The sequence below is a fragment of the Crinia signifera genome, chromosome 3 (genome assembly GCF_055691185.1).
Source record: "Crinia signifera chromosome 3, ASM5569118v1, whole genome shotgun sequence".
NCBI lineage: Eukaryota > Metazoa > Chordata > Amphibia > Anura > Myobatrachidae > Crinia > Crinia signifera.
In genome coordinates this window covers 31,339,518-31,352,569 of record NC_139219.1, presented here as the reverse complement: position 1 = coordinate 31,352,569, position 13,052 = coordinate 31,339,518, and the positions used below count along the sequence as shown (strand labels likewise).

Here is a 13,052-nt window from a genome sequence, read left to right as displayed (position 1 = left end):
GTGTGCCAGGACTGTTTTGTTGGCCCTTCTCTGCTTTATTTTGGCACATGTGGAGGATTTCAGGTGTCACTCGTCATCTGCACAATGGCATGTACAAAATACATTCCTCCATGTTGCATTGTTGGGCAAAGCCCGTCTTATAGGATCTTACATGAGGACAGTTGATTTTAGACCGTATATTATGAAGCACAACACACTTTCTTTTATGGCTACAACATGGCGGTCATAATAATGGACGTTTTATACAATTAAAACCAGCAGCTGCTGCAATGAATGTCTCTGTCCTCTATATAAAAGGTGACTATTAAGGAGCTGAAGAACAGCAACAAGCAGCTAGATGGCAAAATGCGGAACTTGATTAAAGAATTAGAGTCTCAGAAGGAGCAGAACAAGAGGAAACAGGAAATGGTGAGTTCACACAGATGCTAGCTAGTGCCCTTCCTCTCTGCACTCACACAGACGCTGGGCAGTGCCCTTCCCCTCTGCACTCACACAGACGCTGGGCAGTGCCCTTCCTCTCTGCACTCACACAGACGCTGGGCAGTGCCCTTCCCCTCTGCACTCACACAGACGCTGGGCGGGGCCCTTCCCCTCTGCACTCACACAGACGCTGGGCGGGGCCCTTCCCCTCTGCACTCACACAGACGCTGGGCGGCGCCCTTTCCCTCTGCACTCACACAGACGCTGGGCGGCGCCCTTTCCCTCTGCACTCACACAGACGCTGGGCGGCGCCCTTTCCCTCTGCACTCACACAGACGCTGGGCGGTGCCCTTCCCCTCTGCACTCTCACAGACGCTGGGCGGCGCCCTTCCCCTCTGCACTCTCACAGACGCTGGGCGGCGCCCTTCCCCTCTGCACTCACACAGACGCTGGGCGGCGCCCTTCCCCTCTGCACTCACACAGACGCTGGGCGGCGCCCTTCCCCTCTGCACTCACACAGACGCTGGGCGGCGCCCTTCCCTCTCTGCAGGGTTGCACGGCATTATTCCAAAACGGCCATATTGTTTTTGTTATTATTTATATATTCATTGTTCTTATGTTAATAAATATTTTATTTTAAAATAAGACAATCCCACATATTAATTATTCAAGCGCAGCTATTTGTGTTTTCAAATATTGTTGTGTATATATTGTGCATCTGCACTATGGCTGCTATGGTGTGTGTGTGTATAGTGTGCAGCTGCAGTGTTGTGTGTATATATTGTGCATTTGCACTATGGCTGCTATGGTGTGTGTGTGTGTGTGTATAGTGTGCAGCTGCAGTGTTGTGTGTGTGTGTATATATTGTGCATCTGCACTATGGCTGCTGGTGTGTGTGTGTGTGTGTGTGTGTATAGTGTGAAGCTGCAGTGTTGTTTGTGTGTGTGTGTCTATTGTGCATCTGCACTATGGCCAGGGTTGCATAAAAATAGGATTAAAAATGAAAAATCGATTTTATTTAAAAAAAAAAAAAATATTTGAAGCAGTTTTTGGGATTTAAATAGAATTTAATTTCTCTAAATAAATGGTTTCAATTTAGATGTTTACACCTTGTTTTAGTAATTTTAGTAAAAAATATTTGAAGTGAGAACCATAACAGCTGCATCAAGAAGTATAATTAGGCTCTGAATGTCTCTCAATCAGTTTGAGCCAGACATGTTCATGTCTTTGTCCGCGTCCTCAACAGAAAGGGGCTCTGTAGCCGGCAACCAGCTTAGCTGCCTTTTCATTTCACAATCTGTTGCGTAAAAAACATACGTAAAAAAAAAATATTTCAGTTCTTGCTCTTGATGAAACTGCGGTGAACATCTCCTATACACCATCCACTATTCTCCCCAGCTGTGCATCTCCACCTACACGTCTATCTCTTTCTTAGCCAAAGTTGTATTTTTTTTGTACAACTGAAATCGTATAACCCTGACTACGGCTGTTGCAGTGTGTGTAGTGTGCGGTGGCACTTTGGCTGCTGCATTATGTGTATAGTGTGCGGCTGCACTGTGGCTTGTGTGTATCTCTGTCTGTCTATTGTACGCTACTGCACTATTCTCTAGAATTCTGAATCTCATTTGTCTTCTCCCCAGATTTACGAAGGCCAGAAATCTATAGAGCACCTCAAGGAGCAGTTTGAGCAACACTCTGCAGAGCTGTCAGAGGTAAATACCTCACATAACCTCGTCATAATAACAAAAGGACGGTTTTGTGTAAAAACAGAAATTCTTGATTGAGTGAAGCCTTAAAAAAAATCATTGAGTAAGATCTTATCTGTAATTGAAGAGCGACTTGTATTTTAAACACTATATTTTATTTATAGCTTTAATCTTCAAACCTTCAACAATGTACATCGCATCTCACATCAAATCTGTGTTTATTTCAGCTGCAGATTGCGTTAAACGAGGCAAAAATGAAAGAGCACAAAGTGCGCAGTGATCTCCGCAGCGTGCAGGAGGAGAACGCCCGGCTGAAGGACAGGAAGGAGCAGGTACGTCCAGAACTTGTTTCCCCTGTATTCTCTGCCATATTGCTGTACTGGTGTCCCATACACCTACAGACAAAGCCGGTAACGGGATGGTGTTACAGCGAGGGCAGAAACGTGTCCATACAAAGGTGTCTTTCATAACACCTATGTCACTGAGAATTCTCACCCCTGTGCTGGGCCTACATTATCACACTCCTGTATTAGTGTCATAGGTTTAAGCAGCATCCACACACATTATACCTCATTTTCTTACTGAAGACTTCGAGTTATCCACCCCCAACCCCTTGACCGGCACATTGCGGGAAGGCAATATCCTGCTAGCTTTCTGTCTTCTGTGGGGGGTTTCTGGGTACCTGCGTGCGCTACTGTTCTACTAGAGACACGCTCCAGTGTTTGCTCTATAGCATTCCTGAAGCTACAGATGCCCATAGCTTTATGTTTGATGTTTTAAGCTCCTGCAAGAAGCTGACGGATGGAGTGAGAGACAGCGGGAGCTCGATGAGAGGATCCAGCTGCAGCAGAAATCTCACAAGGACCTGGAGGAAGCTCTGGCCTACAAGGAAAATGAGATTGAGGTGAAATAATGTCTTAGTCTCTGTACAGTAGAGTGCTAGGGACCCAGCCGTGTGCTCTCTCAGTAGGTCACACAGGATATGTTTACCACCAACTTACATAACTCTACTTTCCCAGGTCCTGACAAACTGTATCATGCAGCTGAAGCAGTTGGAGGAAGACTCTGGAGCGGGAGAGGACGGTAACTGGCAGCTGACAGGAAGTGGGGAGATAGAAAACGGGGAACTGCCAGGTGATGGGCGGCTTATTGTACCGTAATGTACGGTTTAGTGTCTCGTGGTGTCGCCCACATTAGATTCACTGTTCTTCTATATTATTCACAGATAAACGCAAGGAGAAGATGAAGACGCAGATTAAGCAAATGATGGATGTCTCCCGGGTAATACAACATCATATTTTCTTTTATTACCTCTAAATAACATCTAAGATGCTACGGTGGCCTGCTTTCTATTTTTAGATTTTGTATTTTGGTGGACATGCTACGAAGTGTTTGTGTTGTAAACTTTGCATTACTATTTAGTTATAAGCATAATTGTTCTTAACTGTATAGTGATGTTAGGCAGGTGTACTGTCCACGAGACCTTGCAAAGTCCTCAATATGTAAGTGGTTATGTATAAATATGTCCAAGTGCGATCCTAGTTTAGGTCTGTACCCAATGATCCCACTAAGATTGTGGCTTAAGCCCCTTACACACTGTGCGATGCTGGCCATGGTCGATATAGTTAACAATATTGGCCGCAGGTCACCGATATCGAGTGTACACACTGGACGATATCGGTAAACAATTTTGTTTAGTGACTTCACCGATCATTAACGATCTATTGCTCTGAAGCCCCTCCGAAGCGACATCTGCTACGATATCCTCTGTGTATGGGGCTACTAGGACTCCTATAATTCAGGGTTCCTACTGTAACCTTTTTTCTCTCACCTGTGTAATTGTGGGGAAAGAAACATGGGGTGCAGGCCACGCTAGTTAGTGTAGAGTCTGATCCAGAGGCAGTGGCCAATGGCAGCGCCACTGCGTCTTTGGCCGCAGGGGGTGGCAAAAACAGCCCTGCCACTGGATTTGGCATGCCCAGAAAATAGGGTTAACACACCCTTGTTTTCTGCAACGCTCCCCCAAATGGCTGCAGACAGTTACTCACCCAAAATCACACTGCATTTAAGTGCAGATACACCCCCCCCCCCTCCCCCCCCCCCCCCCCCATCTCATAAAATCTGAAACTTAGGTGACCATTGAATTAGCGGCTGCCTCTGAATCAGCCCCAGAGACGCTAAGTTAGTTCTCTCTGTTCCCCTAGGTCAGTGGTTCCCAAACTCAGTCCTCAAGGATTTCTAATACGCTAATGGTATATCCTTGACTCCCACAGATGGTTGCATCATATTGAGTGAGACACTAATGAAGTCCTCTGTGGGGCCGTTAATGGTTCTTGAGGACCAAGTTTAGCAACCTCCACCCTAGGCCTTATCCCCTTGCAGGATGCTATGTGTTTTTTTTACTGACATTGGAGTTTTATTGAAGATGGGATATTGCTACGGGCAACCAATCAGAATCTACTACTTATTTATTTAGCACCTTCTCGAAGATAATGTAGTATGGTTGTCCATAGCAACATCCCATTTTCAATAGAACTCCCGTCTTACTAAATAAACCCCTATGTTTTAGCCTAATGTCTGCAAGTGGCAGTTTTTATTTATCGATTACCGGAACATCCTGCGCGACATGAGATTATTTAGGTGTCACAATGTAGCTCCTGTCACGACAAGGACACAGGGGTAACTGTATGACGCTTGGAGCGGTGGTATCTATCTATTCCCATAAAGAACGTTATGTGCAAGGTGATAATGCACCAGCCAATCAGCTCCAATATGTATATTGACAGCTAAGAGCTGATTGGCTTGTACATTATCACCTTGCACATAACGTTCTTTATGGGGATAGATACAACTTCTCCAAGCTTCATACAGTTATCCCAAAGTTACCGTTTGATTATAAGTTTTCGGTACTCTTTACCTAGCACGGCGCCCACGATCTTGATCGTGGGCATCGTGAGGTAAAAAATCGTGTCGGTCGCGTCGTATGCGGGCTAAACATGCCCGCACGCGACGCTCACGATTTCCCATTGAAACCCATGTTAAACATGGACATCGTGTCGGTCGCGTCGCGGCCGGCTATAAATGTGCACACGATGGCCGCGACGCGATGCCCACGATTTGCCATAGGAATTAATGTTAAAACACCCGATGGACACGATTTTAATGTTAAATGGCTCAATGGACCCGATTTTAGCATAGGAAACAATGTTAAATGGGCCTTAGAGCCCAAATAATTACCCTAAACTCAGAAATGGCCCCCCCAATTTTGTACGCCACCCCACGATCAACGTGAACCCGAAGCGTGGCGAGCGCAGCGGTACGCGTCCTCCGACCTTTTCATACCCCCACTATCCACGTCGGCGTGGAGTTGAGAATAGAATAGTGTGGCGAGCGCAGCGAGCCACCGAGCCCGAAGCGTGGCGAGCGGACGCGGATAGCTTCACAGGTAAACGCGTCCCCTCGCGGGCTTCACAGGTGTCCGCGTCGCCACGGACACCTGTGAAGCCCGCGAGGGGACGCGTCTAGCTGTGAAGGTATCCGCGTCCCCTCGCGGGGCACGCTGCGCTCGCCACGCTTCGGGCTCGGTGGCTCGCTACGCTCACCACACTATTCTATTCTCAACTCCACGCTGACGTGGATAGTGGGGGTATGAAAAGGTCGGAGGACGCGTACCGCCGCCCCTCGCGGGCTCGCTGCGCTCGCCACGCTTCGGGTTCACGTTGATCGTGGGGTGGCGTAAAAAATTGGGGGGGCCATTTCTGAGTTCAGGGTAAGTATTTGGGCTCTAAGGCCCATTTAACATTGTTTCCTATGGTAAAATCGGGTCCATTGAGCCATTTAACATTAAAATCGTGTCCATCGGGTGTTTTAACATTAATTCCTATGGCAAATCGTGGGCATCGCGTCGCGGCCATCGTGTGCACATTTATGGCCGGCCGCGACGCGACCGACGCGATTTCCATGTTTAACATGGGTTTCAATGGGAAATCGTGAGCATCGCGTCGGTCGCGTCGCGGGCACACATAAATGTACCCGCGATGCCCGCGATGGGCGCCGTGCTAGGTAAAGAGTACCAAGTTTTCTCTTGAACTTCCTTCGTTAGGTGAGAACAACACTGTCCATTATCGAGGAAGAGAAAGATCTGTATCAGAGAAAGCTGTCAGACGAGGTCTCTGCACGTCACGAGCTAGAAGGTAGGTCTGAGAAGCAGGAGCGGCTGGCAGGGGAAATGGGTGTGGTATAAATCACCGACAGTCGGGATTCCGGCAGTCCTTACTCAGACGTCGGAATCCTGACTGCACAATGTCAGACATCGGAATCCTGGGGAGCGCAATGAAGCCCCTTGCGGGCTCGCTGCAGGCCACGCTGCTCTCGCCACCTTTGTTATTCTCCCTCCTATGGGGGTCGTGGACCCCCACGAGGGAGCAGTCGGGATTCCGCCGTTGGAGTAATGACTGTCGGAATCCCGACTGTCGGGGAGCCGTCCGGCACCCGGGGAAATAATCTTGTCATTTTCACAATACATTTAATATTTGGGGAATAATATTAGGGGAAAGGAATATAGAAGAGGGAAGAATTAAATATATTTTTTTTTTATTCAGGTTGGAGTGTGATATGTAGGTCTTCCTTCCAGTCAGGGGGGAGGGGGGGGGGGGGGGGGCTAGAGGTGGAGACTCAGACCTAGTGGTCAAAGCCATTGGATGGACTGATGTTGGCTTGTTTCCACTGGCTTCATCTGAGGCTTCTAACAACTCTTTTTAACAATCCACTTCTTCTAGATCCAAACAAATTAGATTTTTCCCACAGCTGTGTAATGTTCATCTCCGACTTCTAATTCCCTCTGCATCTTGTAGAAATAGCGTGGTCATTGTGAGGCGGTCTGCCCTTCTGGATGACGGGTTCTCAAACTCGGTCCTCAAGACCCCATGCAGTGCATGTTTTCCAGGTCTCCTCACAGAATCAAGTAAAATAATTAGTTCCACCTGTTTTTAAAATGTATCAGTGAGTAATGAATGCACCTGTGCACCTGCTGGGTGACCTAAAAAAACGTGAACTGTGTGGTATCCTGAGGACCAAGTTTGAGAACCACTGTTGTAGAAAATGGGGCACTTGTGTTACTACTAGAATGAGGGGGTGAATCTTGCTCATGTCCTGCGTCCTATGTCTTCTAGAGCAAATTAAGCAACTGGAGCACGACAACAGCTTCCTGCACTCGGACAAGACGTGCCTGGACAACGAATGCAGAACCCTGCGCCAAAAGCTGGAGATCGTCACCGAGCTGTATCAGCAGAAGGAAATGGCGCTGCAGAAGTAAGTATTCTCCGCTGCCTCCCTTACCAACGGGATTCACCCAGGTTGCAGGGAGGGGGCCTGTTTGGTGTTGCAGCATGGAAAGGGTTAACGCGAACCAGACGTTCTAGAATAAAACCAATGATGCCCTTAAAATATCAAATGACGATTTGACTTTTCACAAATGTTTTATAATGGCTGGATAGTTCCTCTCCCTAGAGCCATCTGTCTAAATTGCTTACCTAGGGCCAGATGCACTAAGCTTCAAAAGTGATCAAATGGAGAGTGATAAACAACCAGCCAATCAGCTCCTGCCTGACAGTTTTCAAACACAGAATGTGCCATGGCAGGTAGGAGCTGATTGGCTGGCTGTTTATCACTTTATCTGGCACCTAATTCCTACGCTTAATTGCACGTGACTTAGCTGGGTATAGGCCTTTTAGGGGTATACCTGTGTATGTAGATTATTCACGGGCTGTGTCCTGCCGGTACAGATTAGGGACGCCAATCCCAGGGCATTTTTTTGATCCCGGGGATTGGCTTTCCTAATAAAAACAAAAATGCTGTGCGGGCTGGTGGCTGTGAGGCAGCCGGGTCACCTGGGAGCCTGGCCGGGGAGAGATGATGTGCTGCAGGAGGTGCACCTTGGTGGCGGGCGGCTGGTGCCTGGCAGGGGAGCGATGTGAGCGAAGCGATTGTTCGGGTTGCGCAGCGTGACCTCTTACTATCGCGCTGCGCAGATCCGCAGGTCGGGCACCAGGAACATATGCTTCCCGGCATTAGACTGCGCATGCACATCCTGGTGTTTTTGGGGCCAAATCCCGGGATTGGCCACCCTAGTACCGATCTCTCAATGACCGATATGCCTCTATTGCTCCAAATGGGAAACCAATGTAATCTTGCACAGAACTAGTGTAACTTGGGGCGAACGTGGCCATGGATGGGGAAGTCTGACTGCTGGTGCTGATAAATCACATCACCGATCTGTTCCCTGTTCCCCGGACTCTAGGAAACTGACTCAGGAAGAATATGAGCGTCAGGAGAAGGAGCAGAAGTTAACAGTCGCTGACGAGAAGGCCGTCATTGCCAGCGAGGAAGTGAAGATATACAAGTATGTCGTCCTTGTGAATCGTCCTGTGTGAGCACTAGCGACAAACGCTGCGGTCAGTGAGAGAATGGCCGCTACACACAGGCCACGGGCTGCTGACCCCATATGGGAGAAGGTTGCGGAGTTGTCTCACCAGGATACCTATTGCTGCATGTTTACTTCTTACCCATTTGTGGTCTAATAACGGCCGTGTGATGGGATTGTCACTGTCACCTACTGCAATAAATCTCTCTCTTATTAACAGGCAGCGAATACAAGAAATGGACGAGGAACTTCAGAAAACAGAGAGATCCTTTAAGAACCAGGTGAGACGCCCATGCTGGATTATGTACCCATAGGGTTCTACTGTATTTAATGAGATGAGAGTTCTATTGAAGATGGGATGTTGCCCATTGCAACCAATCAGAACCTACTTATTTATTTAGCACCTTCTAGAATATAATAGATAGAATCTGATTGGTTGCCCATAGCAACATGCATCTTCAGTAGAACTCCCATCCTAGTAAATAAACCCCATAATATCAAATCTACGGATGTCAGAGGTCGTGAAGGCGCTTGGTGATCATCTGCAACCACAGGCAGACTGCTTACGCCCAGTATTGATGACAGTGTTTGACAGTGACTAGGTCGACACCTATGATGGTTGACATAAGGTAGACACAAACTTTAGGACGACATTTCATGGTTTTGGTCGACATGGACACCATGTTAGTGTGCCGCGTCCCACCGCGTGGCTCACGTCGCTTGCCATGCTGTGGGCACTGTGCCACTCTGCACTCGCCACCCAATTAATATTCTCCCTCTGTACCCACTTAATAAGTAGGAAAGAACACTTTTTTTTTTAGAAAGAAAGAAAAAGTGAAAAACTCATGTTGACCATATTCAGGTCAACCTTGTTCATGTCGACCATAAGCTTGTGTCAACATCGACTGAGGGTATATCGACTATTATTAGGTGACGACATAACTGTCACTGTCAAACATTAGTGGTCGACCTAGTGACTGTCAACCTAGACATTGTAGACCCAGGGACCGCATAACAACACACCAAGCACAATAAGCCATGAGTTTCTGGTTTGACTTTTAACCTTTTAAGTGCCAACGTTGCTGTGAGATCCTCAAAATATCTGTTAAAAATGCCGCTCACAGCGACTGTTCTTTTGGGCGTGGTATAAGCCCCCGACAGTTGGGATTCCGACATTAGTCCAACATCGGACTCCCGACTGCTGGTTCTCAGACAGCTGGGTGAGCGCAACTCCCCACTCTGCGGGCTCAGTAGCGAGCGATACCCCCCCCCCCCTCCCACGAGGGAAAAAAGTCCCTGTCAGTCGGGATCCTGACGGTGTAATGACTGTCGCGAAGCCATCCAGGACCCGTTCATTTAGTATAAATTACTAAAAATACACCCAAGTAAATTCATTCAAATTTAGGTAAATATTGCACCCAACAAACAGTCGCTGTGAGCGGCGCTGGCATTTTTAGCGGTCGTTTTGAGGATCTCTCACAGCAACGTTGGCGCTCCAAGGGTTAATATCCATATAATATAAAGTGAAGGGAATATTAAAGTCGGGGGCATTTCTCACATGGGGGTTCATTGAGTGCTTGAAGCTCTGCCCCACAAAAACTACTCCTTGGTTTAAGTGACGTGTCCAAGGCTTTGCCTTGTAAATTATTACTGCTTTACTGACCATATTACAGTACATAAGCTCCTTACCTAGGGAATACAAGGAAATGGCAAAACAATTATTTCTATTGTCCAATGGAAAGTTGGTACTTAGAATTTTTGTTCTCATTATTTTCAGATTGCCAGCCACGAAAAAAAGGCACACGAAAATTGGGTAAGTATAGCAGAGGCGCAATTCATTCGGCCGTAGCACAATCTACACTGCGCGTTTCGGATCTTGGCATGCTACCCACATGAAGAATGTGTTGATTTCTTGTCATTTTACACCCATGTCCATATCTAGACGGGCGAAGAAGTGTGTAGTAAAAATGTTTTGGAATGATCATTCTTGCGTTCGAAGAATGTTTGTCTATTCGTTTGGCTGTATTTTACTTTTTGTAACTGCTGTAATTGAAACTTGTCGTCATTCCGGATGTTGCGTCATTGGTATTGCTTTTGTAATACTTCTTTCCAGGTTTCCCCTTTCATTATATATTGGCGCTGTGGTGTCATTTATTGTCTGTGTTTGCACCGACCATATACGTAACCTGCATTGTAAACGGCTGTGTGTAACTCGTGTGCTCTCCTCACAGCTCATTGCTCGGACGGCAGAAAGAACTTTGGCAGAAGAGAAACGCGAGTGCGCAAATCTAAGACAAAAGTAAGTTCCCTTGATTAGTTATTCGTTATCACACTCACTGGACACTTCCTACTGAGGTTTACAGGTAACGAACAAATTGTCCATATGAAATATGAGATGGTTAATTGAATTCTTTTGTTAAAAAAATTCACTTTATAAATTAAAAACTTTCTCTGTATTTCCATCGCTCCAATTTTCTTTTCAATTAGCTTCTAAAGCGCCTAATAAAGTCTTTCTTTTGAATAGGGTGTCGGAGTTGTTGTCACCTCTGAGTCCATTGTGGAACAGAGGAGACCTTGGGTTATAGAGGCTGATCCAGAAGTGCAGGTGCTCTAAACCCCCCCCCCCCCCCCCTAAATTATTCTGCCAGTGTATCCTCCGTTACTAAGCCCCACATCACAGAAGAGAGAACAGTAAAGGGGAAAAAACACATTCCTCCAATTTAAAGAAAAGCTGGAATGTTTAAGGGTCACCCCAGTGAACTTGGAGTAAAGGATTCAACATAAGTATTACTAACCATAAGGGGAAATTATAGGTGCAAACTCTAAGCACAAAGAACGCAAGTAATCCAAATAATTATAACAAATTCAGCAGTTTAACATGGGGTAAAATTAAAGTTTTTGCCCAGAAATATGCATCAGGTTTGTTCATTGCATCCCTTAAATTCAAGTCAAGTACACGGGATCCCCCCCCCCCCGATTCAGCACAACTCAACTACCCCAAGGTACCCCTAGTAAGAAGTAGCAGTTAAGCTGTTACCAAGTGTTCTATTTAAGACAGTGCAGTAGCTTAGGTGCTAACCATTGTTACATACCTTGGCCGAACTTACCACCCCAGAGCTTACTTTGTTGTGGGCTAGATTATTACTATTTAACATGGATTGATACAAAAGAAAAACTGGCTGAGCAATTTTACTCTGTTTTTGCTTCCTTACTTACTTACATTGGGGGCAATTCAGTATGACTCACAGAAGTGCAGAAATCGTTATTTGATGATTGTCTCACTTCTGAGCGTGCTCTGGCACTGCAGCGGGCATGCGCAAAGGCTCAAACTAGTCCCAGTGACGGCAGGTGCGGCATTGGGTGGGTGCGGTCTGCACCACACTGGTGCGTTCGGACCATTTTTAGGCCGGTTTGCTGCGTTTTTTTTTTTTTTTTTTTTTTACAGGGCTTCAGTTTATTATAGACCTGGGAAATCTGATGACGAATCACACTGAGATATTAGGCTAAGCCCATACAAACAGCTTCCGTGTCTGAGCACCTGTTTTTTTTAGGCGACTCCTTTCCTGTAGTCGTGTGTGGTTGGAGTCTGAAATAATTTATACATAATGTACGTGTGTGCTGTGTACATATTACAATTACATTTAGTTTAGTCATGGCCAAAAGATGGCCCTCCAGCTGTTGTGAAACTACAAGTCCCATCATGCAATGCCACACTTTTGCTATTAGGAAATGCTAAAACTGTGGCAAGGCCTGCTGGGATGTGTAGTTTTACAACAGCTGGAGGGCCACAGTTTGGCCATGAATGTTTTTGTCCATCATCTATAGCTTGCTGTAATGACTGCTCCAATTCTAGATTGATTGAAGTAAACCAAAGAATTGCAGCTCTCCAGCGACCGTCCATTGTGAAACCAACCCCAGGAAGACCGGAGCACCAGCCCCCACCAAGAAGAGGTAGGTTCTGAGCTGAATTCAATGCACATAGGACCTTATTCTAGTTCACTTGCAAAGGCAAATTCCTTCTCAAATGGACAAAACCATGTGCACTGCAGGTGGGGCAGATGTAACTTGTGCAGAGAGGGTTAGATTTGGGTGGGGTTTTACTTCAAATTGAGATCTATATTGTAGTGTAAAAATAAAACTGCCAGCATTTTCCCTGCACAGAAACAAAATAACTCACTCAAATCTAACTATTTCCTTCATGCCATTGGTGGCCACTGGGACAGTGGGAAGGGGGCGGAGCCATGGCGACAGGCACCAAGTAGCTAACACTTTAGTGGTGCAGCCCAGGCCCCTCCTTCCCCACACTCCATCCTAGGTCAGTTTTTTCTTGGTGCCTAGGAGCACAGGCACGTTTTTTAGTAGCTGCTGCAGTTTTCTGCAGCGTTTTTTTTTAAAAAAAGTTTTTTTTTTTTTTTTTTACACTTGCGGTGAGCAAGCCGGGTGGACCACCCAGGCTGCTCACCTGCTCCGGAGCCAGCTCGTCGTGAACTGCCACGGACCTGCAG

The 13,052-nt window shown here is 46.6% G+C and overlaps 1 protein-coding gene across 2 annotated transcripts in view; it reads left to right on the top strand.

Annotated features, from left to right (window-relative positions):
• MIA3 (MIA SH3 domain ER export factor 3) overlaps positions 1–13,052 on the top strand; it is a 78,033-nt gene that overhangs the window by 39,286 nt on the left and 25,695 nt on the right. For both annotated transcript variants that reach the window (XM_083175595.1, XM_083175596.1), the window contains exons 11-23: positions 298–408; positions 2,061–2,132; positions 2,354–2,458; positions 2,908–3,030; positions 3,146–3,260; positions 3,352–3,407; positions 6,229–6,319; positions 7,298–7,436; positions 8,425–8,526; positions 8,768–8,828; positions 10,325–10,360; positions 10,779–10,846; positions 12,401–12,498. In XM_083175595.1, the coding sequence (XP_083031721.1) occupies positions 298–408; positions 2,061–2,132; positions 2,354–2,458; positions 2,908–3,030; positions 3,146–3,260; positions 3,352–3,407; positions 6,229–6,319; positions 7,298–7,436; positions 8,425–8,526; positions 8,768–8,828; positions 10,325–10,360; positions 10,779–10,846; positions 12,401–12,498 (1,177 nt within the window). The remainder of the gene's footprint in view (positions 1–297; positions 409–2,060; positions 2,133–2,353; positions 2,459–2,907; positions 3,031–3,145; positions 3,261–3,351; positions 3,408–6,228; positions 6,320–7,297; positions 7,437–8,424; positions 8,527–8,767; positions 8,829–10,324; positions 10,361–10,778; positions 10,847–12,400; positions 12,499–13,052) is intronic.